Raw genomic sequence first — 27,505 nt, forward strand, 5'->3', positions numbered from 1 at the left:
GGGCCAGGAGGGAAGTGCAGGGAGACACAAAGCTCTCACATCATGTGTGTGGGGCTTCTGAGGAGGTGAGGGATGAGTCATGGTGGGAAACCCAAAGCGGGGTGAGGGCTTTGAGGAGTATTACAGTGACACTTTGGGGGCCAAACGGTGATTATTAAAGAAAAGTCCTGGGTGTTTAATAAGGTGACTGGGGTGCTGGACATTTGTTGCATTAGCAGGAGGAGAGACTGGGGACAGCATGCCAACCAGTAAAACCACCTGGGAGAGGAGATGGGCACCAGCCCAGGCCAGGAGGAGGCCCCCAAATTAGCACCTGCTTTTGGGGAATGCACATTTTCAGACACCTAGGGAAGTGGATGATCCCAGAGGGTGAAAACGCCTTGCTGGGGCCCCCTGGTCAGAGCCTCAGGTTTCAGAGTCCGGGTTGGGAGCATTTTTACAGGGGCCAAGGTTGCAGCTTACTGTCTGCGTGACCTTAGGTGGGTGACTTCACCTGTCTGAAGCCCAGGGAAGAAGAGCATCTGTTTCCCAGGGCTGCCGTGAGGCACCCAGCACGCTCCAGAGGGGCCCACGCTTGTCACCTCGGCCAGGCTCGGGGGCACAGCAGTGAGCACGCAGATGTGGCCTCTGCCTGCCTGCGTCCTGGCCCCACCATGGCCCGACGTCACACACACAGACACAGTCGTGCCCTGGGCACGGGCCTGTCCTGCCCACCCTGGCACCTTCTGGTCTGCGTGGGCATTGACCCTCCTCGTGGGTGAGTGAGTGGGGACAGACACAGGCCTCCCTTTGGGCTAGTTCTCCCTCCTGGAGGGCGGCACATTGGCAGACATGGGACAAAGATGTCTCTCATCCCCCCCAGCTCCTGCCAACCTAAGACAGCCCCTGACAAGCCAGACCTTCCTGAAGGCTAATTTGATGTTTTTCTCTACCTTGCCAGTTCCCCTTTACTCCTGCCTCTGCATTTCTTATCCAAAACAGAAATACAAAGGGAGGAAATCTATTCAAAATTCCTCCTCCTCACTTTATTTCTGCTGCTCTCTGGGGTGCCCACGCTTCAGATTCTCTTCCGATAATTATCTGCCCTTTCGGGGCCTTGGTAACCCAGAGCCTCAGGTTTGGGAAGCTAGGAGAAAGTGCCGGCCTGCCTGCAGCACGCAGGACACCCTCAGGTCAACTCCCAACGTGCACCAGCTCGCCTGTCCCCTCGCGCCCAGCGTGAGGCTGGGGAAGAGGATTTTTATTATTATTTTTGTTTGGTTTTGAGTCTCTCCTTCCTCTCAGCTGATCCGTGATGAACACCACATCAGACTCTCTTTATGTGATGATTTTCCACCTCCGGCAATGCAAACATTTCTGTGGCTAATACTCTGAATCTTGGCCATTGCTCAGGAATAACAGAGGCAAGGTTCCAATATAAAATAATAAGTCTTGCCTTTTATTACTTAATTTATCAACACTGTACTGGAGAAACATCTTGTTAACTGGGTAAGAAGAAACCGTTCACCAACACAGCCTTGGCTGATGGAAGGGGGCGTCAGGTGGAATGATGAATCCTGTTAGCATACAAAGAGGCCGGTGCCGAAAGAGGGTATTATTCAAAGAAGGAAATATTATTAAGTAAGAAAACGGTGCACTCACCCTGAATCTGTTAAATTAAGAATCCCACTCTTCCTGGCCAAAATCAATTTGTTATCCTCACAATTTCCCCTGTATATAACAGGGGATAAAAAGGAAAAATGGCCCAGAGAAATGACTCCTTCGAATCACCAACCTGCAGGGACACGGCCAAGCCAACATGGCAAGATGGGCTCACCTCTGCCAGAAATGAACAGAGTAAACAGCCCAAGAGGGTCTTGGAAGGGTGCCCCACCATGAGGAGCGGTTTCTGATTTGGAACTTTGCAGCCGGCTCTCCCCAGGGGCCAGGGCCCCAAGGAACAAGGGCTGCCGAGGCCCATCAGGACAGGTGACTGGGGTCTCGGAAGGACAGGAACCCCAGGAGAATAGAGACCTCGAGGAACTCCAGTTTGTGTCTCCAGCACCTCCACATTGTAGGTGCTTGGTCAGTATTGCTGAATGGGTACGTGACAAGGTCACGCTGCAATGACAGACTCCAAACCAGGAAGCCCAACCAAATAGCACATGGCTGTGTTTCTCCCATATGCCTCGTGTGATTCACAGGATGGCTCTGCCTATGGTAATTGCTGGGACCTCTCCAGAACTTTCTGGCTGCAGTGCTGGAGGGCAGAGAGCTCCGGGGGCTGTCAGGCCGGCCAGTGGCTGCTGGGTCTAGAAATGCCCAAGGGCCAGGTGGTTCATCCAACCACAAGGCGGGCAGAGGGCCCCGTGCTACCACGGTCCCGGAAGGCAGAGGCTCAGACGTTTGGTGAGCAGCCCCGCATGTAGGCAGGATAGGGAATCCTGACCACAGGGGGTTTATGATCCAGCAAACGGGAACGGTGCCCACGTCTGGCCGTCACCACCCACCACGGTGGTGGCGACCTTTGCCATCTGGTGTTGGTGTGGGCTGGGCACTGGATGAGCACTTCACGTAAGTCTACGTGTTTCATAAGCAAAGTACCCCATACGGGTGTTCCCTTTTAAAACATCAGACATTATGTCACAGCAAAGAGGAACATCATCACTTCTGTGTTATTCCTGTGCAGCCTTTTCCCATATGTATGTCCTTATACATGTATGAGGCTTCACAGAAGATGTGTGTGCGTGTAATACGCCACTTTTCCGAAACCCTGTTCCTAAAAAAAGAATCTTCTTTGTTTTTTAGAGCAGTTTAAGTTTTATAGGAAAGTGAGTGTAAAGCACGACGAGTTCCCATCCCCCCTGCCCCCCAGCTTCCCCGTTACTCATGTCTTGTGCTCCTGCGGTCATTTCTTACCACTGATGAGCCAGGACCGACCCATCATCAAGTGACGCCCACGATTAATATCAGGCTTTGCTGTTGGGGTCAGTTGTGCTTTTTGTGGGTCCAGATAAATATCAGGGTCGTGTAGACACCATGTAGGATCACACAGAAGAGCTCCACTGACCTACAAATCTCTGAGCTCCACCTGCTCGCCCCTGCCTCCCCCCATCCCTGGGAGCCACGGATCATTTTACCGTCTCCGTGGCTTTGCCTTTTCCGGAACATCATGGAGCCAGAATCACAGAGTGTGTAGCCTTCTCAGATTGGCTTTGGTCACTTGGTCCTAAGTACTTATGGTTCCTCATGTGGCCGGACAGCGAAGCCCTCTGTTTAGTGGGAGGTTGTCCAAATGCCTCTCTTGGGCCCGGGGCTGGCCTGCGGTGGTTTACCCTCTGCCACCCTAGTCCCCCTCCCTATGGGGTCTCCTGAATCCCTCCCAGCAAAGGGACCCGGGACAACCCCTAAGACAGACTGGCATTGCTTCTCCCTGGCAACTCCAGACCGCAGACCAGAGCCCCCCCGGGAAAGGGGGCCCGTCCCTCTGGGCCGCGTGCATCTCAGAGACCCCGGAAGCCGGCGAGGCAGGGGACGTGTGCCAGCGAGGCGTCCTTGTCTTTTCCTGCATGCTCACAGTGCACTCGCTTCACATGGACTCTGTTCTCTATCCGCACACGTCAAGTGACTCTCCCCGCTTTAGCTTGCACCTGGGAACTGGCCATGTGTCAGCTCCAGTGCCTCCTCCTACGGGCAGCCCACCACAATAGAATGCGCTGGCGTCCCCTCCTCCACGCCCTCTGCTCTACGACCGCATCCCCGCCATGAACGGCACCTCCTCCCGCCCTGTGCTGCCGGCTGCGGGGGATGCGGGGGGAACGTACTCCTTCAGAGCGTCGGTCCCACAATGACTGTGGGTGCCCGCCTCTTCTTCTGCCATCGCCATGACAACCACACGCCCCATGTAGCCCCCGGGTCCACGAGGCCGACGGACGTCCGGAGCAAACCACACCCAGCTGAGCCCAGCCCGGACCAGCCAACTTGCACGCGTGTCCGTGAGAACCAGCAAGTATTGTTTAAGCCACCGAGTTTGGAGATGGCTTGTTACACGGCATTATCGTGGCAACAGCTGACTGATACATGTACTTCCAACGAGCGCAGCCCCTCTCTGACTCAGCTTTCTCGGAACTTGACGACTTAGCGCCATCTGAACTCTGAATGTGTGGGCGAGCTCGGACTCTCTGTCCGGGGAGCAAGGCTGGGGGAATGCTCGGAGCATATGCTAGCGCCCGGTACTCGAGGACACTTGCTTCAGAGTCTTGTTGGCTGGTGTTGAAAACGCCTCTCTGCTGAATCGTGTGGCCTAGTCAAGTGACTTAAATTATCGGTGCCTTAGTTTCCCGCTCAGTGAAGTGGGGACAAGAACACCTGTCTGGGGTGATGCGGGGTAAGTGAGCCGATGGACATCAAGTGGCTGGTTTAATGGTAGGCATTCTATAAATGACAGCGACAGAGGAACCCCTCGCAGGGACAAGTTCAGCCTCCCGCACCTGCCTGCTCTCCTTCCCTCCCACCCTCCTCCTGGCCCCGGGCCCTCCCCCAAGGCTCAGCGCGTGGTCAGCCCAACAGCAACGTGAGCCTCGTCGAAGCTGCTGTGGGAGGCAGGGCGGAGGCTAGAGGCTCCCCCACCCCACACCCAGGACCACCACACCCACATCCTCGCCGGCACAGGAAGCCAGAGCCACGGCTCAGGGAAGATGGTGAACAGGCCAGCCGGGATGCCGGTGGGCCTGTCCGCTCTGCAAGCCCAGCGTAGACGCCCACTTGCTCAGACGGCAGGTGGCCTCGTGGATGGGGTGTGTGGGACACAGCCTTCCCTGGCTGAGAGCTTCCGCCCCTGGCCAGGCCGCAGAGACCCCCACATCCAGGCCCTGTCATCCCGTATCAAGTTGAGAGGCTTCCCCAAGGCCTCCCACAGGCCTGCGCTCGGACGGGGTGGGGTCCTGGGCTCTGGCGAGGGGCACCCGTGTAGCCTGGCCCCCAAGCCCTCCCCAGGGAACAGCATCTGAGGGGACTCTGGAGCCAGGCCTCCCTCGAGGCCTGGGGTGCTCAGCACGAGAGAGAAGGGGGCAGAGTGGCAGTGACCGGGCAGAGGGAGGGAACCCCAAGCACTCCCAGCATCTCTCACTCCGCTCTCTTTTACCCTGAGAGGGACCAGCCACCTCGGTATCTCTGTTTGTGTAAAACCAGAAGTCTGCCTTATTCTCAGAACGATGATCATCACACTGATGGATGATGGTGGGGCTTTCGGAGCGGAGGTGAGCCCCGGGGTTTCTCCTCTGAGAGCAGCACCCCCAAGCCAGTGATGCGGGCTTTGCGGAGGTGTGTGTCTGTGGGTTTACAGCAGAAGACGCTGAAGAGGCCTCTGAGCTGATACATTTTTCTCTCCTAATAGTGAGGCACAATTTAATTAACTCACTATTGCACCCCCCTGAAGATTACGGACTTTACTGACACCACCATCTGGCTCCTATAAAGCCAGTAATGTAGATAATAAATCCGCTTCATTACCCGGTGAGAGAGGCGTCCTCCAAACGATCTTTCCTAGCACCCTCCCCCGAGAGCCCCCTTGGACGCCCCGAGGTTCTGCGCGGTTTCCAGGAGGGCCCTGCGGCGGACGCCCCTTGCCTGTGTGCTCTGACCCACTGCAGGCGTCCCCAGAGAGGCCTGACACCCTCCGTCCCTGGCCGGTGTCCACCCGGGGCCCCTCCGCCCCCTCGTCCCCGCACCGGCCACAGCAGTCGCACCCCCAACCTCCAATAAGCAGGCCCCGGTGCCCAGAGCTGTGCCCAATCACTATCTTGTTACCCCACTGAACGCCCGGGACCAAGTCGGGCACTGGAGACGGATTAGCTCTCCAGCCGCAGAGGAGGAGCCGGAAATGCAGGAGGCCACGCTCAAGGCCAAGGGCCACCACGTCCAGGCAGAACCAGGCTTAGAGGGTTGGGGTGGGCTGGGAGGGGCACCGGACCCGGCCCAGCCTCCCTGGGTCTCCAGCCAAAAGGAGAAATTCCTTTGTTTACCTTGCGGGGTAAGGCGTGTTTTCCATTTCTGAGTCTGTCCTATGAAACTGGTGATGTTTTCTCTGCCTTTGAGATTTAAGTTTGGGCAGAAAGTGTCAGCAGGGCGGCTGGGGGGAGGGGCCTGACCCCAGAGAGGGCCCCCAAGTCACCTGCTCTCACAAGCCCTGCCCACAGCTGCTGGAGGACCCCGAGGGGGCCTCCACGCTCCCTCCCCGGGGCCCCAAACTGCAGCCCAGAAGCCTTTCAGGGGCCGATTCTCAGGAGGTGCTCCAGGGAGAGAAAGAAAAGCCAGCTCATTGCTTTCTCAGTTGCAAAAAAAGGGAGAAATTAAACTCTCTGTCCCCTCTCCCCAGGTGTGGCTCTTGGGCCTGGGCGGGTCTGTGGGAGCAGCGTGTCCTCCACGGCCTGCTGGCAGCCGCCGCACCCCAGCAGCCCCAGGCCCAGAGCCGGCCTTCCGGACTCACCGCTCCCCCAGCGGGCAGGTGATAAACCATCTGCACCTTGCCCAGCTGATCTGACCCTTCAAGCCGGTTTCGGGGATCCTCAGGATGGGGCAAGGGCGGGGAAAGTGGAATCAACTCAATTTAGGGGCCTGAAAATGCAGAAAGTTTATGTTTATAACGTCGCTCCCCCAGCCTGCAGCTGCCCCGTAGCTCCCCGTCGCTGCCACTATTGGCCCATTAATCACCCTTATCAGGGCGGGAAGGGGCCCCAGGGCCGCTGCCCGCCACCCCCCAGGGACAAGTTCAGGAGCTTCAAGGTGGCCGGAGGTCAGAGTCCGAGCCTCCAGGCTGTGCCCCTCCCTTGGGCCTGACTCTCTGCCCCGGGGGACTGGAGCCACCAAAGTCACACCTAAGCGGCCTCTTCAGATAAGCGTCACAGTTGTGAAATCAGAGGCCTCCCGGGAGGGGTGGGCGGGGAGGCCGGAAGCCAGACTCGAGGCAGGGCGGCGGGCGGGCGGCGGCCCCTGAGCCCCGGGGCCGAGGCCTGCACCTTCTCGGGAAGGGGACCAGCGGAGGCGGCGCTCTCCAACTTTCTGGTCGCGGCCCCCTACACCTCTCCGCTTTGCAGCCTTTGATTCAGCAAAATCAGGGATGCAAACTTCTTAGGAGTACTTAGTTTCCATGGCAACCGAAGCTGACCTCAACATTATTGTTCTCAAGAGGCACTGACTTTACTATATGTTCATTCACTGAATTAATGGACTCCTGGTTCTTTTATCAGCAGCCCCCGAACAAAGGAGAGGGAGACGTGCCGTCAGAGGGCTTTCAGCCACTGCCCAGCCTTTTGTCCGGGGCTTACTGCATCCGAGCAAGTCTATTCAGCCCCAGATTATCAAAATCAACTCGGGGCTGTCTCCGTGGTAGCTAAACACACTTTGATTTCATAAAGACATAACCGATCCCACATGCAAATTATTAATTGTGATTGCAGGGTTCTGAGGGCTGGGGTCTCCGGTGTGATTTTTGGGGGGTAATAAAGCGTCTTTGCAGGTAAAATGCGAGTGAGTTATAGGGTGTTGGTGGCACCTGAATGTTGCTGGCTGGGAGGGGAAGAGGAAAAAGGAAAGGGCTGCTAAAACCATCCTTCCTGGCACAGGCAAAGCATGAGAAGGACCGGGCGAAGCCTCCTGCCCGACTAAGACCAGCGGGAACCCCGCGTGTGCCCACCAGCACTTCTTGCTGGGGCTTCTGCATTTTTGGACCTCCCCTTCTTAAGAGGTCCAGCCACATCGGTTGTCCCTCCACCACCCTCCCCGGGGCCCCCAGCCACCTCCAGGGCAACACCAGAACCACAGACTCCAGAATGCAGCACTGCACAGCAGGACCTGGCTATGCGGCGCTGTGCTGAACTTCCACGGCCCGGCCAGGCCAGGACCCAGGCCCGCCAAATGCCAGAGTCACAGCCTGGCTTAACCTCGGGGTGTGCGGGCACAGAACACACTTAGCAGCTGCCTGTGGTCTCCACTCCCACCTTCTTGCAGCTTGAAGAGTTGTCTTCCTGGACTCCCTGGCCAGCCTTCCCTGGCCACAGCACCCAGCACCCCCACCACCCCGGGAGGGACCCCGATGAGCAGAGGCATCTCACCGGGGCCAGGCTACGGATCACACGCACACACAACAGCCCATTGGTGCAGACCACGGTCCTAACATCCAAATAATCATTTCACAAATTATAATGATTATCAATCAATCACCCTCTGTGGACAGTGCCAGGCTGGGCTATCGGATGGCTTTTATGACCTGTAGCATTTTGCATGTAATGATGGGGGAGAGATTTATGGAGCCATCAGGCTCCCTCTTCCAGCACCAGACTTCATTAGCTTTCTTTCCTTCGGACTCCCCGTGCACCCCTCGGCCCCCTGCCCCCCAGAGCGCCGGCTGGGTGGCACCTTTCTCCTTCCGGTCCTAGCCCTACTGATGCAAATCCCTGAGTTTTGGCGGGGTGGGGGCAGACAGAGGAGGGGAGGAGAAGAAAAAATAAAAATAAAAAAAGGAAAAGGTCACTTCCTTTTGTTTGCTTTTCCCCCCAGTTGTACCGTATTAACACGTCCTTCCTTTTCAAGATGGTCAAAGAAAACAAGATAAAGTGGGACAAAGGGAAGGCGGCCGGGGGCTTGCGTGTCCCCTTTTCATATCACCAGAGAGATTAAATCAAAATTCTTTTAGCTGATACCATCTCCCCGGGTGGACTACACTCTTGTTAACGGATAAATTCAAGCCCTCCAGAAAGTCAAAGAATAAATTTAAGCCTTTTGCCAAATGTCTATCCTATTGGATTTTGATAAGACGGCCATTGAGCCTTAATAATGTCTTCCATCCATTTTCAGCGGGCCCTTAACACGGCTCTTTATTCGTCCCCAAAGCCTCTTCGTTGGGCCTTTTTATTACAGGCTCCAGCGGACTCTCCAGGGAGCCGGGCGACCCGAGTGATGGATGGACAACTCGCTAGATTATCTCCCGCAGATGTTTGCTCTGCAGGAGCCCCGGGCTTTCCCTCTAAGTAAACAGAGACGAAATAGAGTCCGTCGGAGGGAGCAGTCCCAGAGGTCCGGGCGCCGACGCTGGAAGAGGCCACGAAGCCCGACCTGCAGACCCGCAGTCAAAGTGACTTCGTGGGCAGCAGGGGCTCCGCGCCCAGAGCGCACACCGGGGCGGTTGCAGGGATGGCGCAGGGATGGCGCAGGGATGGTGAGGGCGCCGGGCGGCGGCGGAGAGCACGGGTCCCCATCTCACCAGCACCAAAGCTCTGGGCTGCGCGCCTCGCTGGCTGTGCGGGGGGCCATGGGCGGTGGAAGAACGCGGGCGCAGGGGCCGGAGAGGGGTGCGGGACTGCGGGGGACACAGCACGCGGGTCGGGACGGAGGGATGCAGGCGACCCCCGCCCCACCGAGGGGCACCGCGCCGGGGATGCGGGTCCCGGGACCTGAGGGGCGGGGCCGAGCCTGGCGCGGCTCACAGGTTGTGGCCGCTGTCACTCCCAGGGGAGCCCCGCCCTGCACCGCAGGCCCAGCCGCCGGCGCCTGGGTTCGAATCCCGCCTCCCTGGGCCGGGGCCTGGTCTCCTGTCTGCGCCCCGACAGAGGGATTCCGCGGGCGCATCCAGCAACCTGGCTCGCTAATGCTTAGAATTTATAACCGGGACTTCCCCGCAAAATAGCACATTTTCTGCAACTCTGTCAAACCACTGATTGCATTAATTACCTTTTGTTGCACTTCACTGATGCACATAAAGATCAGGAAGTATCATCATCCTCAAGACCGAATGACGAGCTGGAGATGTCAAGTGACCTACCCACAGCCCCCCCGCGATTGCCCACGGTATTGTAAGGCTCCCAAACGAGTGGGGGAGGAGAGGCCCAGTTCAGCCAGACGCAAAACCCCCAAACCACAAAACTGATAAATGGGGTCTACATCCTCTTGCCAAGGAATTCACTCAATGTGTCCTTAAAACAGAACGCCGAGACGTGTGGTCATAGCCTGTAATGTGTGTGTGTGCGCGCATAGACCTCCACAGCTGTAAGTAACACAGACATTGGTAAGGTGGGACCTGCTTTTTGGAAGGAAGGTCAAACGAACATTTACTCATTTTCCAGCCTCAGGGCATGAACCCATTTGGCTTTGCATTTTCGCTCCTGTCTCCCTCCCTCCCGGATTGTCTGGGCATGGAACCGTCACCCGATGGGTCCAGAGCTAAGCACCATTGTTAGGTTTTGATCATCCCACTAATCTGACCCTGGGCACCCATCTCATCACACTGAATGCCCCAAATGCTGATAATGTCTAAGTTCCGCACAAGGCTGGAAAAATCCCAGAATTCAGTGGATGGCTGAGGGCTGTGCGGTGGCCTCTCGGTGTGGAGAGGGGTGTGCGTGAGGACGTGGGAGGAGCCCCCTTGCGGCCTGCAGCCTCCCCCTGCAACAGGGGCCTTCGGGGTGGTAGGAGGCAGAGGTGCCGGGCTGGGAGTCAGGAGGCCTCTTTCCAAATGGCCGGCCGGCCGCCAAGGCCCCCTTTGCTCTGGCGCCTGGGACCCCTGAGTGTCCAGCTGCCATGGGCATCGGGTCAGTTCAGATTCTGTGCAGAGAGGGAACCTCAGACCGCTCCGCCGGGCCTTACAAGGCTTTGTGTTTGAGGGGATGCCTGCACCAAGCATTGTGTGCGGGTCTCTGTCGGCGTGGCACCGTCCACCCATCCCCTGAGCAGCTCTCAGGAAAGCCCTCTGACCAGGTCAGCCAGGGCCCGATGGGCTGACGGTTTAGAAAAGGAAAAGGCACATCAGGGGCCATGGTGCTCCTGGAGCAGAGTGGACGTGCTGACTGGGGTTCTCCCTGGGCGCATATCGTCATGGCTCAAAAGTATCCAGCCCCGCCTCCTCATCATCTTCACATTTAGAATTAACTTTTTTGGCTTCTGCCTCGACCCTTGTATCCACACCAGACAACCGACTGCTCGTCCCACCATAAATATGTCACCTCTAACCTCCCACCAGTTCACCCCACCGTCGGGGCAAGTCCCACCCGTGTCACCTGCTCATCTGCTTGTTCATAGTGAGAAAAATGAAGATTCCGTGTTCTCTCTAGAGGTTAAGACACTGGACTTGACTGCGGGGCCTTTTTCGGGGGGACAGGAAAGACTTCGATTCTTTGAAATATGGGAAAGCTGTTTGAAATCTCTTGCTACCTTGCGTCCTTTAGGGAAGTCCGGGTTTGTTCCCAGAGGCAGGAGGAGGGAAAGGGGGCTGTTGGGAGGGATGTCATGTTTTTTTGTTTTTGTTTTTTTTTTTCTTTTGAGAGAGAATGAGATAGAGAGCATGAGAGGGGGAGGGTCAGAGGGAGAAGCAGACTCCCTGCCGAGCAGGGAGCCCGATGCGGGACTCAATCCCGGGACTCCAGGACCATGACCTGAGCCGAAGGCAGCCGCTTAACCAACTGAGCCACCCAGGCGCCCCGGGATGTCATGTTTTAAGGGAGAAAGGCTTCAGGCTGCCCTGGGAGTGGGGCTGGGACAGGCGGGCACCGGCCAGACGCAGACCATGGGTTATGGGCGAGAATGAGCTAAAAGATCACCCCTAGCCAGAGCTCCTTCAGGAAGTCCCTGCAGAGTCAGAAAATGCCTCCCTTCACAGGGTTTTCTCCAAAATCAGTATTTGTGGGGTTGGACCTGGCGAGAAGGGGCAGGTGCCCCCCTTACAGAGCGCTCTGCCCAGAGTCCTCAGCTCAGACCATCAAGCCGGGCGCGGGGAACACCTGAGATGCACCTCGGGCTCCCCCAGCAGAGGCTGACCGTCCCTGCAAGCATACATCCCGCGATGCTGAAAGGGAGCCAACCCAGGGCCCAGGCATCGGGACACCATCTGGGCATCCTCGGCAGGTGCCCCTCTCTGCCTCGCCTGGGAGTTGCTTTGAGGCGAGCACAAGAGATAGCACTGTCCTAATTCTATGGAAATGCCAAAGAGGGGTTCAGCTACTGTGCTGAGCGTGGGTGTGCGTGTGCCCTGCGTTTGTGCGTGTGCGTGGGTGCCCGGACCGGGTGGGCGCTGAGCGCTGACGAACCGCTTCTGGGCCCCTCCGTTTATTGGGTTTTTCTTCGGGGCCTAGTTTACTTTCTGGATCTTGTACAGCTAATGTTTGCGAGTCTCCGTCACCCGCCAGGAGGGCAGGAGACAACGCCCACGTGGACACTTTTCCTTTCACCTGATCGGCTGCTTATTCACGCCCCGCCCGAGCCCTCTTTGGAGGCTGAGTACAGCTCGGGCTTTGTGGAATTTGCAGCCAATTGTGGTTTTCCCCCCGCTCTCCGTATTCTTTTCATGTGAGTATCCAGTGGAGATGGTTAAACAAACATGACCTGTGTTTATTTAATTTTCCTGCGTCTGCGTGGCCTGAGCATTCCCACGGGGGAGACTCTCCCCGTTCTCAGGAGTTAGGGTTGGTTCAGGGCAGTGACCCCCTACCTGCTGACACACTGCAAACCAGCATCCGTCCTAACGTCATCAGAACCCCTGTCCTGTGCGCGCGCTCCACCACACACAACGCATCGCTCACCAACGGCGGGCCGTGCCATGGACCTGGCCACGCGCACGCTAGCTCAGGACCGCACGCGGGCCACGGCGAGGGAGAAGGTGTGGGACCAGCTCTCCTACCTTTTGGATGCAGCCCTCCTGGGACGACACTTCTGTATCGGTCAGCATGTGCTGCAAAACAATTGTGAAAGGGGAGGTTAGTGTCTGGCGAACAAGATGCCGTCCTCAGGCTCTAAACCGTGGGGCAGAGCCAATGTTCTCGGAAATGACAAGGGTGAGACCTCGTGGCTTCTCCACAACACGGAAGACAGTGCTCTGTTGGGAAGTCGGGTCCTTTATCCCAACAGTGTCTCCTCGTTTGCTGAGAACGCCAAGGACCCCTCCTGGACGCCGGCTCCCCGGGAAGACAGCTGGTTCCTTGTGGGGCAGGAGCCGCTCTGAGCAGCTCACCCTGGTCCTTAAGGGAAGCCACACATATTACCAAAAACCGTCCAAGAGGGGCGGGAAGGCATTCTGAGACGGGCAACAGCCTCTCTCCCTGTGCCCTCTGACCCTGCCTGTGAGCCACGCCGCCCTGCAGGGTGAGCGGGAGGGCTTTGGGCACCGTGCAGCCCGCGTGGGGCTTGCAGTCTACCTGGGGAGGCAAAGCCGGGCTGAGCAGCCCGATTCACCGCACAGGGAGCCGCAGTGGAGGAGGCAGGGGCAGAGGGCGGAGGTGGGCTGGCGGGGCTGAGCCTGGACCCCATCTCTCCGCTGCTTCTCCTGGGGCAGAGCAGAGGGGGCAGCATGCTAACTTGCTCTTTATCCCAGGCCCCTGGGAAGTGGATGTGGTTTTTGGAGGAAGCTTCTCAAAGGAAATCAGGCGAAGGCAGAGCCCAGCAGTGCCCGCGGCAGAGAAGCACCCTAGGGTGGCCAGTGATGACCGGCCCCTCCAGCCGCGGCGGGGGGCTCCTACGGCTGTGCCAGGAGCTCCGGCCCTTCCCTCTGCCGCCAACACGGGCTCGGGTTAGCGAGGAGAGAAAGTACCAGCCGTTCTGGGTCTTTCTCCCACCCGACAATTCTGACTCGGGGCTTTTCTCAGCTCGGCTTTGCAGAGCTGTAGAATTTCGCCTGCCTGGTGACTCCTCTTAAAAACCACCGAGCTGCCCTCCAGAGAGACGGCATTTCAGGGACGGGTCCCAGAGTGCTTTCTAAGCTAAGCAAACTGACAAATTAGCTGTATAAATGGGATTTCCCCCTCTGGATCACAAATGCCGGGCATAGACACATATATAAATTGTAACATCGTTTCCATAAGAATAGAAACTGAGTTGGAAACTAATATTTGAAAAAACAACACGAGAAATGGTGTCAAATCCAGGGGTTTTATTTGCCCTCCCCTTAAAACTACACTATCGCTCTTCCAAATTACCAGCCAGGAGTGCAGAGTGCCCTGCCATGCCCACGCAGGTCGGGTGAGGGGCCTGGGCGCACGTCTGCCCGGCTCAGCTGTAACAACAATAAGTCATACTTTTAAATGTTGAGAATTCTAAACAGTTGGGGATTTTATGTTTCTTCTAATAGAGTCTGAAATTGTGGTTTGGAAGGTGGTCATAAGTACGAAAGGAACGAGTCAGAGAAGGTGAGCACCACGGAGACCGTGGAGGCCTCCCGGGGCATCCGCGAGGGGCCAGGTCATCCGCGGGCCGGGCTGGAGGGGCCCGTGGGAGGTCAACCCCGATGCTGGGGGCCGAGTCTGGCCAGCAGCAGGGCCTGTGTTTCTACTCTCTCGTGTGTCTGCTCTCCACTCCGAATCCAGAGCCAGGAATGCTGGTTGGTGGCTCGGTCGACGGGCAGAGGGGAAGAGAGAACGAGGCCGACCGCCTGGATCTCAGCCGAGCTGTGGCTTCCAGAAAGGGGCCGTGCTCACCGACGCCCAAAGGCCAGAGATGGGGTCTACCCTCCCGCGAGGGGCTGCCCAGGCCTGCGCCCGGACACGGCCAGCCAGCAGGACGGGAGGCTCATGCTTGGGTTACGGGGTCCCTGGGACCGGAAGGACCTGCCCCTCATGGACGGGGCAGCTTGATCCAGAAGGACAACACTGCGCTTTAAGTTTTTGAGGAGTGTAGTGCCCGGGGCACCGCCCACGACCATGGGAGGAGAGCGCCCCGTGCCCGTTCCTAGGAGCTCCTGAGCCCCGAGCCGTGTCCCCTCTGGACCGAGGTGCAGACACCTTGCGGTCGCCCCGCAAAGACAGGGAGAGCGTGCTGCCTCTGTCAAGGCCAGCACGCGACTCTCGTTGAGGATCCGTTTGCAAGCTGGCCTTCTCCAGCTTGCATCCGCCCCTGCGCAGAGTCCGCGCACGTTTCTAACCTGCAGCCCGAGCGCTGACTTCAGGCTTCTGGAAGGCGACAGAGGCTCGGAGGGCTGTGGCCTGCCTGAGGCACCCGAGGCTGTGCTGAAGGCAAAGCCCTGAGCTCGATTTTGGGTGGAATCCCGCCTAGTTTGGCTCCAGCCCAGGGCACGGCCCTGGGGCTCCCCTAGAGTACAGAAGAAAGTTGGGGTGCTTCCTTGTGGTTCATGCTGCAGCTGAGCCTCCAGCAGCAGATGGATGCCGAGGCCCCATCAGCAATGTGGTGTTCCCGGGGGCCAGGGCCGACTCACAGCTCCCCCCTCGCACACCCATCCTGGCCCCAGAGGCGGGGGCGGGGCTGCAAGTGGGCATTGGCTGCCCTCTGGTTGGACATTAGCAAGGAGGCCCTGTCTGCTTCCTGGTGAGGAAGAGGGTGTGTTGCTGGGAGCTCAGGCCCGACACCCAGCTCTCTTCTCCCAGGCGGTAGGTCATGGAGAGCTCCGGGGAAGACAAGGAAGCCGCTCTGTCAGCCCACAGGAGGGTGGCCCTGATCTTCTGTCCTCCCTGCTCCCCAGTGGGGAGTGTCCAGGGCAGAGGCCCAGCCTGCAGAGAGAGGCAGCTGGGGGCCCGTGGCTCCGGCCCCCAGACAGCGCATGGCAGCCTCTGTCTCTGAAGGTGGCACGGACCATGTGCCTGCAGTGTGGAAGTCTCGGTCCCGTGGGCTCCCTGACCAGCATCTGAGGCACCTGACCAGCTGGCCCTGACCAGCATGGGCCACTCCTGGTTCAACCAGAAGCACTGCATCAAACACCAGCAGGAGAGCCTTTCCGAGGAGAGCCTGGCCATTCTCCATCACACCTTGCAGGTGGGGTGCAGCCTCGCTCCCCAGAGCTTCGTTGTCCCTTACACAGCCAGCCTCTGTCCAGGACCACCATGTTCCACAAGCCTTGGGCGGAGGGTGGCCAGAACCCCTGCCTTTCGTCTGAGGCTAAGAGTGGCCAAACGGGATGGAGCATCCCAGGAAATCCACCTGTCACACGGCCTCGAGGGTCTTCTCTGCATTCTGGGAAGAGTCCCTTGAGGTCTGTGCACCGGCTCAGAGATGGTGGCCACCTATCCAGGAGCCTGTGGTCAGATGGGGACATGGAGACAGGCATTCAGACCACACTGTCCCTAATAGGTCAGGTTGCTATGCATGGCACACGGAGCGAGAGCCCAGACGGACCGGAGCGCATCCATGCAGAGCAGGGCTGGGTGGGCCCAGGGTCTTGCACCACTCCCCAGCCGGGTCCTCGGCCCCATTCCGGCTGCAGTGTGGCCACCCGGAAGCCCAGCCGCAGGACCACAGGTGACCCTGAGGAGGCCCCCACCCCTTCACGTCATGCAGAGAGGGAAGAAGCCCTGCAGGACTTCGAAGACAGGACTGCCCCTCTCAGAGCGGAGGTCTGAGTCTGGTTCTGGGAGGCCCGTTCCAGCAGCTTCTCTCTACCTGCCCTGTTTAACAGCCCGCCTTGGCAGGCACCCTCATCATCATCGGCTATTCACCCACCACTGACCTTGGGTGAGAACCCACCGGACGCACCCCTCCTGGAGCCTCTCAGCCCAGGCCTTCCCGCCAAGGCTGCCGCTTTGCTGAAAAACCTCTTTATTTTGCTAGCTGAGCCTCCGCGCGCGTTGCCGGCCCGTCGGCTGTTGGCAGTAGCAGGGGCTGCTCCCGACCCCACCTCCACACCCCAGCATAAGTATTAGGTGTGTTTTGATTAAGCATTTTAGCCAAAAAAGGGGAGGTTTGACCTCCGGCATTTCTCTTCTCTCCCGGGTCTCGGTGCCAGGATTGAGCTAAGTGGGGTTGGTCAAAACATCTTTTTTGACTCTTAAAATAAATACCCTCTGTTCTCCAGAAAGTCAGCCGAGAGTAGACACACAGACATCTCATACGCTCACAGCTCTGGAGTTCTGGCGTGTCCCCCGAGGGGGGCTAAGCTTTCTGGTCGGTGTCACAAATGGATCCCAGAAGGCTTCTTTCCCTTCAAAATACTGTTATTGAAGTATCTGAAACCATGCCCACAGGAGGGAGCCCCGATGGAGCCCTGGCCTTCAAAACCAGAAAGAAGCCGGTGAAGGTCCCCCTGCCTGGGCTGGGGCCTGAGACGACCCCCAGCACTCTCATTTACTGACCTCCCACTCCTGGCCCTTGAGCCAGACGCCCTCCAACCTGTTTCTCCCTTGTTGGTGTTGGTGTTCTCCACACAACGGTGTGGGGCTGGGTCTGGAGTGGCTTGAAGTTGATTCCTAGGCCCCTCCCCTGGAAGGAGCTGCCATGGGTGGGGGTCACGGCACTGGATTGTGCCGTGAGGGCAGGCCAGGGCCCAGGTGGTTGGTGGAGACCCCTCTCCACGCTGTCCTCCCTCTGATGACCTCGAGGGGACCAGGGGCTCGGGCTCCTGCCGGAGACACAGCCTGGGCAGACAGGTCAAGGAGGAAGCTGGCGACCCCTTCGCGGTCAGCTGCTGGACTCAGTGCCACCTGCCCTCTTGGGAGGGTTTGTGCCCAACCGAACAGAGCCCTCTGAATGGGCCTGAGAAGCCGATGATCAGCACTCTCGGGACAGCCACGTTTCACACTCATCCCGTTCTCGGCCGGGGATGCCCACAGCCTCACCTGTGGGGCCTCCCTTCCCGGGAAGACTGGACTTTTAAAGGGCAATTCTAAGCCTTGGTTTTCTGTCCACATCAAAGACCTACCGCGCGAGCACCGCTCCCCCCGGCCTACGCGCTGCCCTGAGGTCCTGGTCGCAGAGGTGATGCAGTGAGGGGAGCAGCAGGCGTTCCTCGTGGCGCCCACAGTGTGGCGGCCTGCCCCTCGGCACCTGGCTTTCCAGGAGGGAAGCGGAGGCTCCAGCGTTGGAACAGGCAGAGATCATGGAGCCGCCGAGCAGGGGGCCTGTGTCCAAGTCCCCGTCCCTGATCCCAGCTTCTGCTCTGGAGGAACAGATCTGCAGGATGCAGCACATGGCATCCCTTCCGACCAGGACCCTCCTGGAACAGGGCGCCCCCACGGGCGGGCGGCCCGGGTGGGCCTGAGCCCGGACGGGGAAGGGCGGTCCGTCACCAACGCCACCATGGCTCCCAGCACAAAGGCTCCGGCCGTGTTGACATAAACTCTCGAGCTCTCAACTGGGAGCGGGGCAATATTTATTTATTTTTTGCATTAAAAAAAAATCGGCTTGGCTGTGATTGAGCTACAAAAATGGATTTTTTTGAAAGGCGCCTTGGACACTGTTTTCAGCTTTTATGCCTAAACAGATACTTCTCAGTTCTTTCAAGTGAGATCGAGCCCATGAATGCAGGCTCTCTCTTTACTCCTAAGAAAAATATTTACACAGTCAAGTACGGCCCGAGAAAGGACGCAGGCTCCTTCAGAGGGCCCATCCCCGAAGGCGCACAGGTCCCTCATGCCTGTTTACACTGCCGGCCCACATCTCCCCGGGGGCTTCTCCCCAGCCTCTGCCGGGGACCCTGCGGCCAGGGGCTTGCACGCGATGCCCCGAGAGCCCACCCCGATGTCCAGTAAGAGGAAGAAGCCGTGTGGACAACGGCAGAGTCCTACCTTCCAAGCCCCTTTTTTGGCCAAGGAAACCAGGCTACTCTGCCTCCAGAGCCCCAGGTGGGGAGCCCTTATCTGGACTCACCCTGGGCCTGCTTTTCCCAGGGGCACCCCTCCCGAAGCTCGGCTCGGACCCGTGTTCCTGGCCAGCGCGGCCTCGCGCAGACCCAGAATCTCTGGGCACGGCTTGCCTGCCGTCAGACATGCCGAGAACATGCTGTTCACTGGCGGGTCCCCGTCATGGGCACGTGCCTGCTGCCCGGACCCCCCGGCCTGCCGGTGGGCTGTCTGCCCACACCTTCCTTCCAGCGGGATGAATGGATTCCCGCCCCTGAGCTCCTCCTCGCCTGGTTCTGGGTCCTCGTCCAGGCTCCCGAGGTCCCCTGAGGGCAGGACTTCGTGGCCTCATTTCATGATGAGCACCTTTTGTCTACACCGCCCACAAAAGGCGCCTTGGAGACGTGAAAACAAAATCTCGAAAGGCACCGAGTCCAGGGTTAGCTACTTTGGGGCAATGGACAAAACGGACAACCGCCCTCAACAAGAGCCCAGGTGTTAGGAAAACGGAAGGCCCCCCGGCCTCCTGCAGAGAACCCCGGGTGAGGGGGGCATGCAGGCCCTTCTGGGAGCGGGGAATCCTGAAGGAGGAAGTGGTGAGTGGGGGCGGGCAGAGGAGCCCACCCCGAAGATGGGAACAGGAGACCAGGCTTGGAAAGACCCCCGGGGGCTCCACATCGGGGGTCCTCAAAGGCAGGTGGGGCATTTTGATTTGCCTCTGAAGGCGAAGGGGAATCTGGATGCAGATGCTCCCCGGGGCAGATGGATGGGGCACGCTGGGTAGGGCTCCCATAAACACATTAAAACTTAGCACAAGCCTCTTAGGAAGGGCTGTCGGCTCTCTGGGAGTGAGGAGAAGCGCAGAGAGGTAGAGTGACCCTCCGGCAGGCGCACAGTGGGAGGGCAGGGCTGGGAAAGACAGAGGCTCCCCAGGGGTGGACCGGCCTTGGCCTCTGATCCCAGGTCACGCAGACATAGACAGCTCAAGGTTCCCACCACAATGGTGTATCTTTCTGATGAGGGACCCAGAGATAAAGGTAAAACCACCCACCCAGGGGCTCCCCGGGACTCCCCACTCCTTTCCAACCCCAAAGCCACCCTGTTAACAGCTCAGCCCCTTAGCTGACCTCAGCACAAATGCTCCCTGAGTGGACAGCAGGTCCGTGACTCAGAATCCGAGAGGCCCCTGGGTGAGAGGCCCCGCCCAGTCCTCCATCATAGGAGACAAGGAGGCACAGCTGTGGCCCTCTCGGCCTAACCCCCTGCATCTAACGCCATGGGGAGAGGCCCCGCCCAGTCCTCCATCATAGGAGACAAGGAGGCACAGCTGTGGCCCGCTCGGCCTAACCCCATGGGGACATGGGCAGAGCTGGGGACAGGTCTTGGCCTGACCACCTTCCCTGGGGGCTGTGTTTGCAAGGATTCCCTCTTTCTCTGGGCCACCCCCCAAAGCTCCCTTTCCAGAGAGGAGAGAGTGCAGGTTACCCCCAGCTTGGCACATGCCAGCCTCTGGAGGGCTTGGGCCATTCCAACCGGGGCTCTGAATTCCCCACCAGGCCAGAGCTGGGCTCCTCCCAGGAGTATACTGGGCGGCCCCCGACCTTGGGGCCCCACCACCCAGATGCAGCTCAGCTTGGAGTAGGACAGGTCTCTGGGGTCCTAGGCCACAGGGACACCTGCCCTTCTTTCCTGGCTGTGGCTCTGTGCCGGGCTGAGCTCTGGGCACAGAGAGGACACGCTGGTGGTCCAGGCCAGCGAGGGAGCACGGGCAGGGGTGCTGACGGGGCAGGGCTGGCCGGAGAAGGCCGCTGGTTCCACGTGGACATCAGCAGCTGAGGCCCAGGTTCCGAGCCCCTTCTCTGCCAGGCTGTGAGCTGAGGGCGGGGCCGAGGACGGCCTCCACAGGCCCTGGTCTGGAGGAGAGGCCTGCCCAGTGCTGCACCTGTCCCCCAGTGGACAGCTTCCTCCTCCTGCTTCCGGAAGATTGATGTCCCCAGAGGAAGAGCGTGTAAATCATGAGAGCCGGGTGATGTGTGGCACTTCCAATCAATGACTCATGACAAGCCATAACTTTTAGCGCTAGAAAGGGAAGCTTGGGTGCGTCCAGGAGCCTTGCAGTAGCCAGCTCCAGGAACGGGATGCACACGCCCCGGAAACGGGGAGAAAGTTCTGCAGAGCTGTTGGCTCCTGGATCTGCAACCGGGGCTTCCTTCTAACGGCCTGGGTTCAAGAGGAGAAAAGCCAGGAGCTGGAGGGAGCTCTGTGGATTTTGGGGGGGTCCCAGGCCCTGCCGGGAGGTGGGACTGACAGGGGAGACCTGGTGCAGAAAGTGGGTGGTTCTGGTGAGACCCCTGTGATCTCACCCACCATCCCCTGGTTTCCGTCCTGTATCTCTGAATGTTTTCCAGCCCCCCCTTGCATGCCTGGAAGGGAACGTGCGTGTCTCAAAGCTCTCTTAACTCTGCTGGCCAGTCGGCCCGCTCCCACGGATCAGATGCCTCCTAAGGCGAGAGCAGGGGTGAGGCCCCACTGTGGTTGCCCCAGAGCAGAAACAGCTGTATACCGCAGACGCCTTGACCGAGTAACAAGGGTGAGTGAGTGAGTGCATACGGGGCCCCTCCTTGCAGGGCTCACGGAGATGCTGTCCTCGCACTCCCACCCACACCAGCCCTATGGTGGGGAGGGGATGGCCGAGGTCACGGTGGGGCTGGGTCATCCTGGCTGTGGGCGGCCCAGACCCTGTGCCAGGGCGGTTCTCCATGATCGTGGGGGCTGGGGCGGCCACTGCCACACTATCCTAAGAGCCTGTGCTCGGGGCCTCTACCTGTGGCCTGTGGGAACAGGCATCTCACCTTGCTCCGCTGTGCACCTGGGCAGGTGCTTGGGATCAGACACCGTGGTCTGGTGGAGGACAGACTGGGGAATCCCGGGTGGATCCAAACCATTCTGGGGTGAAGGCGGTCCTCCCAACCCCTGATCCCAGGAGGCCAGGCTCTCGATGTATGTCAGCCCAGGCCACAGGGGGATGGAGGGGGTGGAGAGCTGGCAGCCCGCTGTCCCAGGAGCCCCTCCGTTTGGTCACTGTGCAGGAGGAAAGCCATCGTGGCTGGACCCAGAGGAGGCCGCCATCCCAGGAGGCGGCTCTGTATCAGGGATAAGACCCCTGAGGAGACCACGATGCAGCAATCACACACAGACCTAGGTTCCAGGTCCCCAGGTCACTCCTGAAGTCTGACATGCCTCCGGGACAGCGAGACAAATTAACACAAATGCTGGAGGCCCAGCAGCCTAATGGGAGCATTTGTAAGAGCTTCCAAGAGCTGAGGGCTCTGGGCTCTGCCAAGACAAAGTGGGGGCCTGACAGGTACCTGCCTCCATTCTTTAGCAGCCACTCAGAGACTGCAGAGAGGACAGTCTTCACAGAGCCTTGCCAGATACTCCAGAATGTTCTTTCATGTTCTGAGAGCCCGGTGTCCCTGGGCAGCCCCGGGACGTTGTTTGTCCCTCATGAGCGTCAGCCGCACACAAGGTACACCTTGGCTTTGGTGCTCACTTCCCCCATCTCCTGAACTCTTCCTAGCTCCATGGATGGCAAAGCGGAGGTGGCTCCCCGGATGAGGGTCTGGGAAGTGTGTCCCCCCCCAGCAGCCCCGCAGGCTGGCCATCCCTCACTTTGCTCCTGAAAGCGCGTCTGGAGAGTGTGCTGGGTGCCAGGCACGATGTGGCACCTGCCATCCCACCCAGGGCTCTGCGAGAGCGTGTCCAAGGAAGCTGCCTCGAGACCCCAGGGCGGCCCCCGGGGGGCTTTGCACCTTGGTGTCTCCCAAGGGGGAAAATAAATCACAGGGTCAGTTATTGGTTCTATGTGCACATTTGTCTTTTACGCTCAGCCCTTTTTAGTTATAGAAATAACCCGGGTATCGACAGAATCGTATTAATGCACTTCAACTTGACCCTGCCTATTGATAACGTGTTTGTTAAGATAACCCTTAATAATCATAAGTGAATAAGAAGGGGTCATAGATCTCCAGGCCATGAGTGCCCTGACACTCAAGCTGGAAACCTCCAAGACCCAAGGTCGGGGGTGGGGAGGATGCCGAAATTGCCCCTCCCCCCGCGTGTCCCCCAGGATTCGGGCTCCTCCTGGGCTGTGAGTTCCCACCTCTCTTGTTGGGGTTCAGGGTAACCTTTAATCAGTGGGAGAGTCAGTGGGGGAGTCAGGATCACCGCTCGGCACTTCAGAGCAGAATTGAATTTTAGTTCCCTTACAAATGGCAGGCAGCGTTTTCCGGGGATTGAGGAGGGATGGAACGTGAAATTGTAGCCACCACGTGTCACCCTCCCCTTGGGGCAATGGCCTGGGGGACGGAAGGCCTTTCCCCCTGTCAAATCCTGGCCTTACCAAAGTGGTCTTTCATTACCCCATTTATTCATTCAGCAAACATTTGTGGACCCTCTGTCGCTTTGGGGTTCCACACACGCGCCAGTCAGTGAAACCAGAAACATGGTTGTTTCCAGCCCGATCGTGGAGACACTAACCGGTAGCCCTGCGGTAGGCGGCGTGGTGTTGTCCTATTTCGCACTCACGAGACTCCTCCAGAATTCCCCCCTTGCCCCTGGGAAAGCTGAGCTCAGAGAGCCCGAGTTCCCTGTGCAGTGCAACACAGCATCCCGGGGCCTGCCGGCTCTGAGCCAGGCGTGGCCTCCACGGATGGTCCGTTTGGAGACACGGAGGGGAGGGGGGGGCAGTGGTGGGGAGGGCGGGGACTTGAGGGACAGGAGCCGGACCTCGGAGAACCTTTCCCACCTGAGGGGAGGAGACAGCACGGCCGAGCCCCGAGTGCCCGGGTTTCGGTCCCAGCTGCCGTGCTAACTCGGGACCCCGTGCGTGGGGGTGGGGGAGGCGGGACACGACCGCACACTTCCCTAATGGGACACAATTACAGCAGCAGCTGGGGTGGGAATTCCGTGCTGATCCGCTGTGATAAATGGGCAGCCCTCGGAATCCTGCAGCATCACCCCACCGTGGCCGAAGCCGGGAACCCCGAGGCCAGGTTCACCCCTGGGGGGCAGCCGCACCAGCCAGGTTTGGCCGGCCCCCACCCACCCCACGCCTCCTGCGTTTCCAGCTCGGGGTCAGGCACATTGGAAGTGCGCACGGGGACTTCTGGAGGACTTCCGGGACCGGGGCAGACCCAGGGCTCAGGCCTCCTGCCTTTTCTGGAAGTCTTCAGAGGCCTCCTGGCTCACAGGGAGCGTGAGCCCCACCCTGGCCCCTCAGGTGCCTTCGCAGATCACGGAGGGGCCGCGGGAGTGTGCAGAGAACCCGGGCTCAGCGCCACTCTGAGCCCTGGAGCCCTTGCTAACCGAACAACTCCAACTCCCCCATCTGTGAAATGGGCACAAACGCCCTAGCCAGTGGCGTCCATGCTGTCCACGGCAAGCCCAGCGATGAGAACCACATGCACGGTGATGGGGCCCGGCCAGTCTTCCTTTACTTTCCGACGAGAACACAGGTGAAGGTTCTGCCAAAGACGTAACGGCTCAGATCCCCGGCGGTAACCTTCCATGGGTGATCCAGGATCAGCGCCAGACGCGGAGCCTTCCCGGGAGGCGCTGGCCTGTTCCGGGAGTGCCTGCCAGCTAAGTTGCATTTTGAGCGGGTTGTAAAAATAAACAAAGAATATAGGACAGAGACCACATGTGGCGCCAACAGCCTGAAGTGTTTACTATCTGGCCCTTTACAGGAGAAGCGTGTCGACCCCCGGCCCACGGCAGACACAGCTGCCCAGAGGACGGAGGTAGGAGGTCTCCGTGTCCTCGAGTAGCCGATCCAGCTGCGAGCCGGGGATGCCGGCACGAGGCTTCCTGCGAGCGTTCTGTGGGAACGGGAGGCTTGGAGGGACAGACGACTCTACTGTCCCCGGGGGGCGTTGCCCGTTCTCTCTCCGCCAGCGCCCAGCTAAGGCAGACCCCACCCAGAAGAATTGTTGGTGGTTTGTCACCACGGAGGCTCTAGGTCTGCGGCCGCCGTGGGGAGACGCTTCAGGCAGGTGGACGAGCGGTGGCCGGCGAGCCCGGCGGGCAGAGTTCCCAAGGTCACCTGATCCTGCGAACAGCTGCGGCCGCGCCCGGCCCGGGGCCCGCGCAGAGCACATTCTCAGCTGTAGCCTCCCGCCAGGGAAGCACAGTGTGAAATCGGACGCAGTTTGAAAGCACCCTGTTCGCGTTCCTTTCTTTCGCTTTGTCCCTGTCTGCTTTTCAGCAGGGATGGTGCTCGGAATAGGCACGGAGGGAGTCTCAAGCCGCCGCCGGGAATTTCTGCCCTCAACCACCGGACTTCCCTGTGACGGGCTGGGGTCCCTTCCCAGGACAGGGCGGATGGCCTGGACGTTGGGGTGGGGGCACATCCTGGTCCGCAAAGGCCTCCACGGGGCGCTCATGACACTTGGAGATCTGGAACCCCATTCTCGTGGGCGCCCTCGAAACCGCCTTGGACCTCAGGAACGGCACGGCAGACCCCCAGCTGCAGAGCTCAGCGCCCTGAACTGTCCTCCAGCGATTTCACTTAATGACGTGGGGTGGGGACCCGGGGACCCACACAGCCGCAGGTCCCGCCCCGGCCACAGGGACATCTCAGAAATACGTGCTGTGTGCCAAAGCGCCTGGGTAGGCCCCTGGCTCCCGCATCGTCTCGCCCCACCATGCACGGGCAGGTCCTGGGGTCATGTCGCGGCTCTAAGTACGAGAACGGTCCCTCCCCTACCCTGAGTCCTGAGAACGGGGTCTGAACCCCACTGTTGACCTGGGGCCTGCGTCTAGCCGCAGTCAGAAGCCTCAGAGAAAGTATGCACACTTCCTTCCTTCCTCTCTCTCTGTAGCCCTGCTTTTCCTGCAACTGGAAGGAACCACTGAGCTCACAGACCCTGGCGGCATCTGGACAGGAAAGCTCTCGGATTAGCCTCGAGACCACAGCAAGAGCGGCCTGCGGCTTGGACGTGATTCCTGGGGGGTGGGAGCCCTGCTGGGGGTTGGGGGGCCCCGATGCTCCTTGGCCGTGTACGTGCCTATTGGTCTCATGTGACAAGGTCACCGTCTGTCTGCGGGGTGTGCTCAGGAAGGTGACCCCCATTAGCTCGGGCGGGACAGTGGAGCACAGAGAGGATGTGCTTCCCTGGGCTGTCAGGGGGCGCGGGAAGACCGCTGGGCACCCGCGGGTCTTGTTTGCCTCCTCGAGGATCTCCTGAGCTTGTCCACACATGGACTCTAGCCCCAAGCATGGGTAAAAAGAGGCTCGGGAAAACATTGACCACATTTTCAGGAATTTTCTTGGATACATTTGGATTTTTAAAACTCTATTCTTGGAGAATCTGGGGGATTTGGGTCGGCTGCATAATTTATTGGTTCTTTCCAAAGACTGGAAAGAGAGCTGAGGTCTGCCAGGTGGGTGTGGGGGGCCAGCGTGTCCCCCACCCCATGAGAGGGAGAACAGGGAGTGGGGAGAAGGAGAGCAGGTGTGCACCTGAGACCTCCTGTCCGGCAAGGACCCTGGACTGCTGGGGTAAATGGATGAGGGTCTAACGGGTAGACATTGCAGGACTGTGTCCTGGGTGGGTGGCTGGGCTCCTAGTCAAGGACATCGCTCACCCTTGGACACCTGGCCAGCCTCTACTTGGCCGGCCCTTCTCTGCCCAGGCCAGCTTCTGCTTCTAAGCCCTTGGGATGGGGAGCAAGATGAAAACCCTCTTCCGGTTGGTCTTTTGCCAATCCTGGACTCTTGTCTCGGCTGAGCCATGACCTCTCTTCTCGGTTCCCTTCTGGCCACAGAAACGGACAGCAGTCCAGGGAGATGCAAAACCTTCTTTCTCCTTATGACCTCCAGGCTGGGTTGTTTTGTTTGGCCTAATGGTCTTAGCTGAGGCACATTTGTGTACTTAACACGGTTAAGTCTAGAAAGACACGGCGGTTGGGAGTGCCGACCCCCTGAAATTGAGTATAAATTTCGACTCCCCCAAAACGTGACTCCTAGCAGCGTGCTTTTGACGGGAAGCCTCATGAGTAGCAGAAGCCGCGGTTAACACATACTCTGTGTGTTACGTACTTTATACTCTGTAATCTCACAATAAAGTCAGCGAGAGGAAAGACATTGTTGTAAATAAAAAAATCAGAAGGAAAATAGGTTTTACCGTACGGCACTATATTTAATGAGAAAAAACTCGGGTCTATGTGGACCCGCGTAGCTCCAGCCCCCATGGCTCAAGGTCAGCATGGAGCCCTGTGAGTGGGGGCTTGCAGATTAAAGCAGGAAACCTAGGGGAAACCTCTGTCCTCTCCCCACTCCACACTTGAGACATTTCCTTTCCAAAAGCAAACATCTTTGTCGGCCTTCACTGGCTTCCTTCCCTTCCCGGGAAACCCCATGCTCCTGTCCCCTGGGGAGGTGCGTGCGGATGGGGAGAGAGCCTCTCCCAGGCTCTCCTTAGAGGACGGACATCCCTGAAGATTGAACCAGCCTTGCTGGGATGGGGCATCCTCCTGGCCCGTGCTTCTCTTTTCTCTCATTTTCCCAAAAGGAAAAAGGTTTATTTGAATAAATCTGTAAAACTCGGATGTAGCAAAGAGCTCAAAACACAGAGCCGGACAAGGAACAAACTGGCCCCACTGGGCACGAGTCACCACAGACCAGCACCTGTGTGCACAGAGCCCCTCCTGCGACGCTGTCCACGGCCAGTGAGGGCGCTTGGCCTTTGCCTGTCACCAAGCTGCGCCCAGAGTCGGGCCCTGAGGCCAGCTTCTAGGGTCCGATTTTGGGCGCCCGGGTCCTGCTTTCCTTGCGGTGTTGGCAGTTAGAGTGAGCGGCGTTCGCCGGTCACGCTCCCGTCCCTGAGCTCGGGGCTGTCACAATTCTGCCGCTCTGAGCACCTCTGCTCAGCAGCGCACGCCTGAAAGACACCACAATCTTTTTACCCAATTTTCCAGCTGAGTTG

The 27,505-nt window shown here is 58.9% G+C and overlaps 1 protein-coding gene across 5 annotated transcripts in view; it reads right to left on the reverse strand.

Annotated features, from left to right (window-relative positions):
* PRDM16 (PR/SET domain 16) overlaps nucleotides 1-27,505 on the reverse strand; it is a 311,184-nt gene that overhangs the window by 150,161 nt on the left and 133,518 nt on the right. For all 5 annotated transcript variants that reach the window (XM_064590068.1, XM_064590067.1, XM_064590066.1 and 2 more), the window contains exon 3: nucleotides 12,644-12,694. In XM_064590068.1, the coding sequence (XP_064446138.1) occupies nucleotides 12,644-12,694 (51 nt within the window). The remainder of the gene's footprint in view (nucleotides 1-12,643; nucleotides 12,695-27,505) is intronic.

Source organism: Mirounga angustirostris, unplaced genomic scaffold, assembly GCF_029215605.1.
Source record: "Mirounga angustirostris isolate CCGP_5_RB_7025 unplaced genomic scaffold, mMirAng1.0.hap1 SCAF_4, whole genome shotgun sequence".
NCBI lineage: Eukaryota > Metazoa > Chordata > Mammalia > Carnivora > Phocidae > Mirounga > Mirounga angustirostris.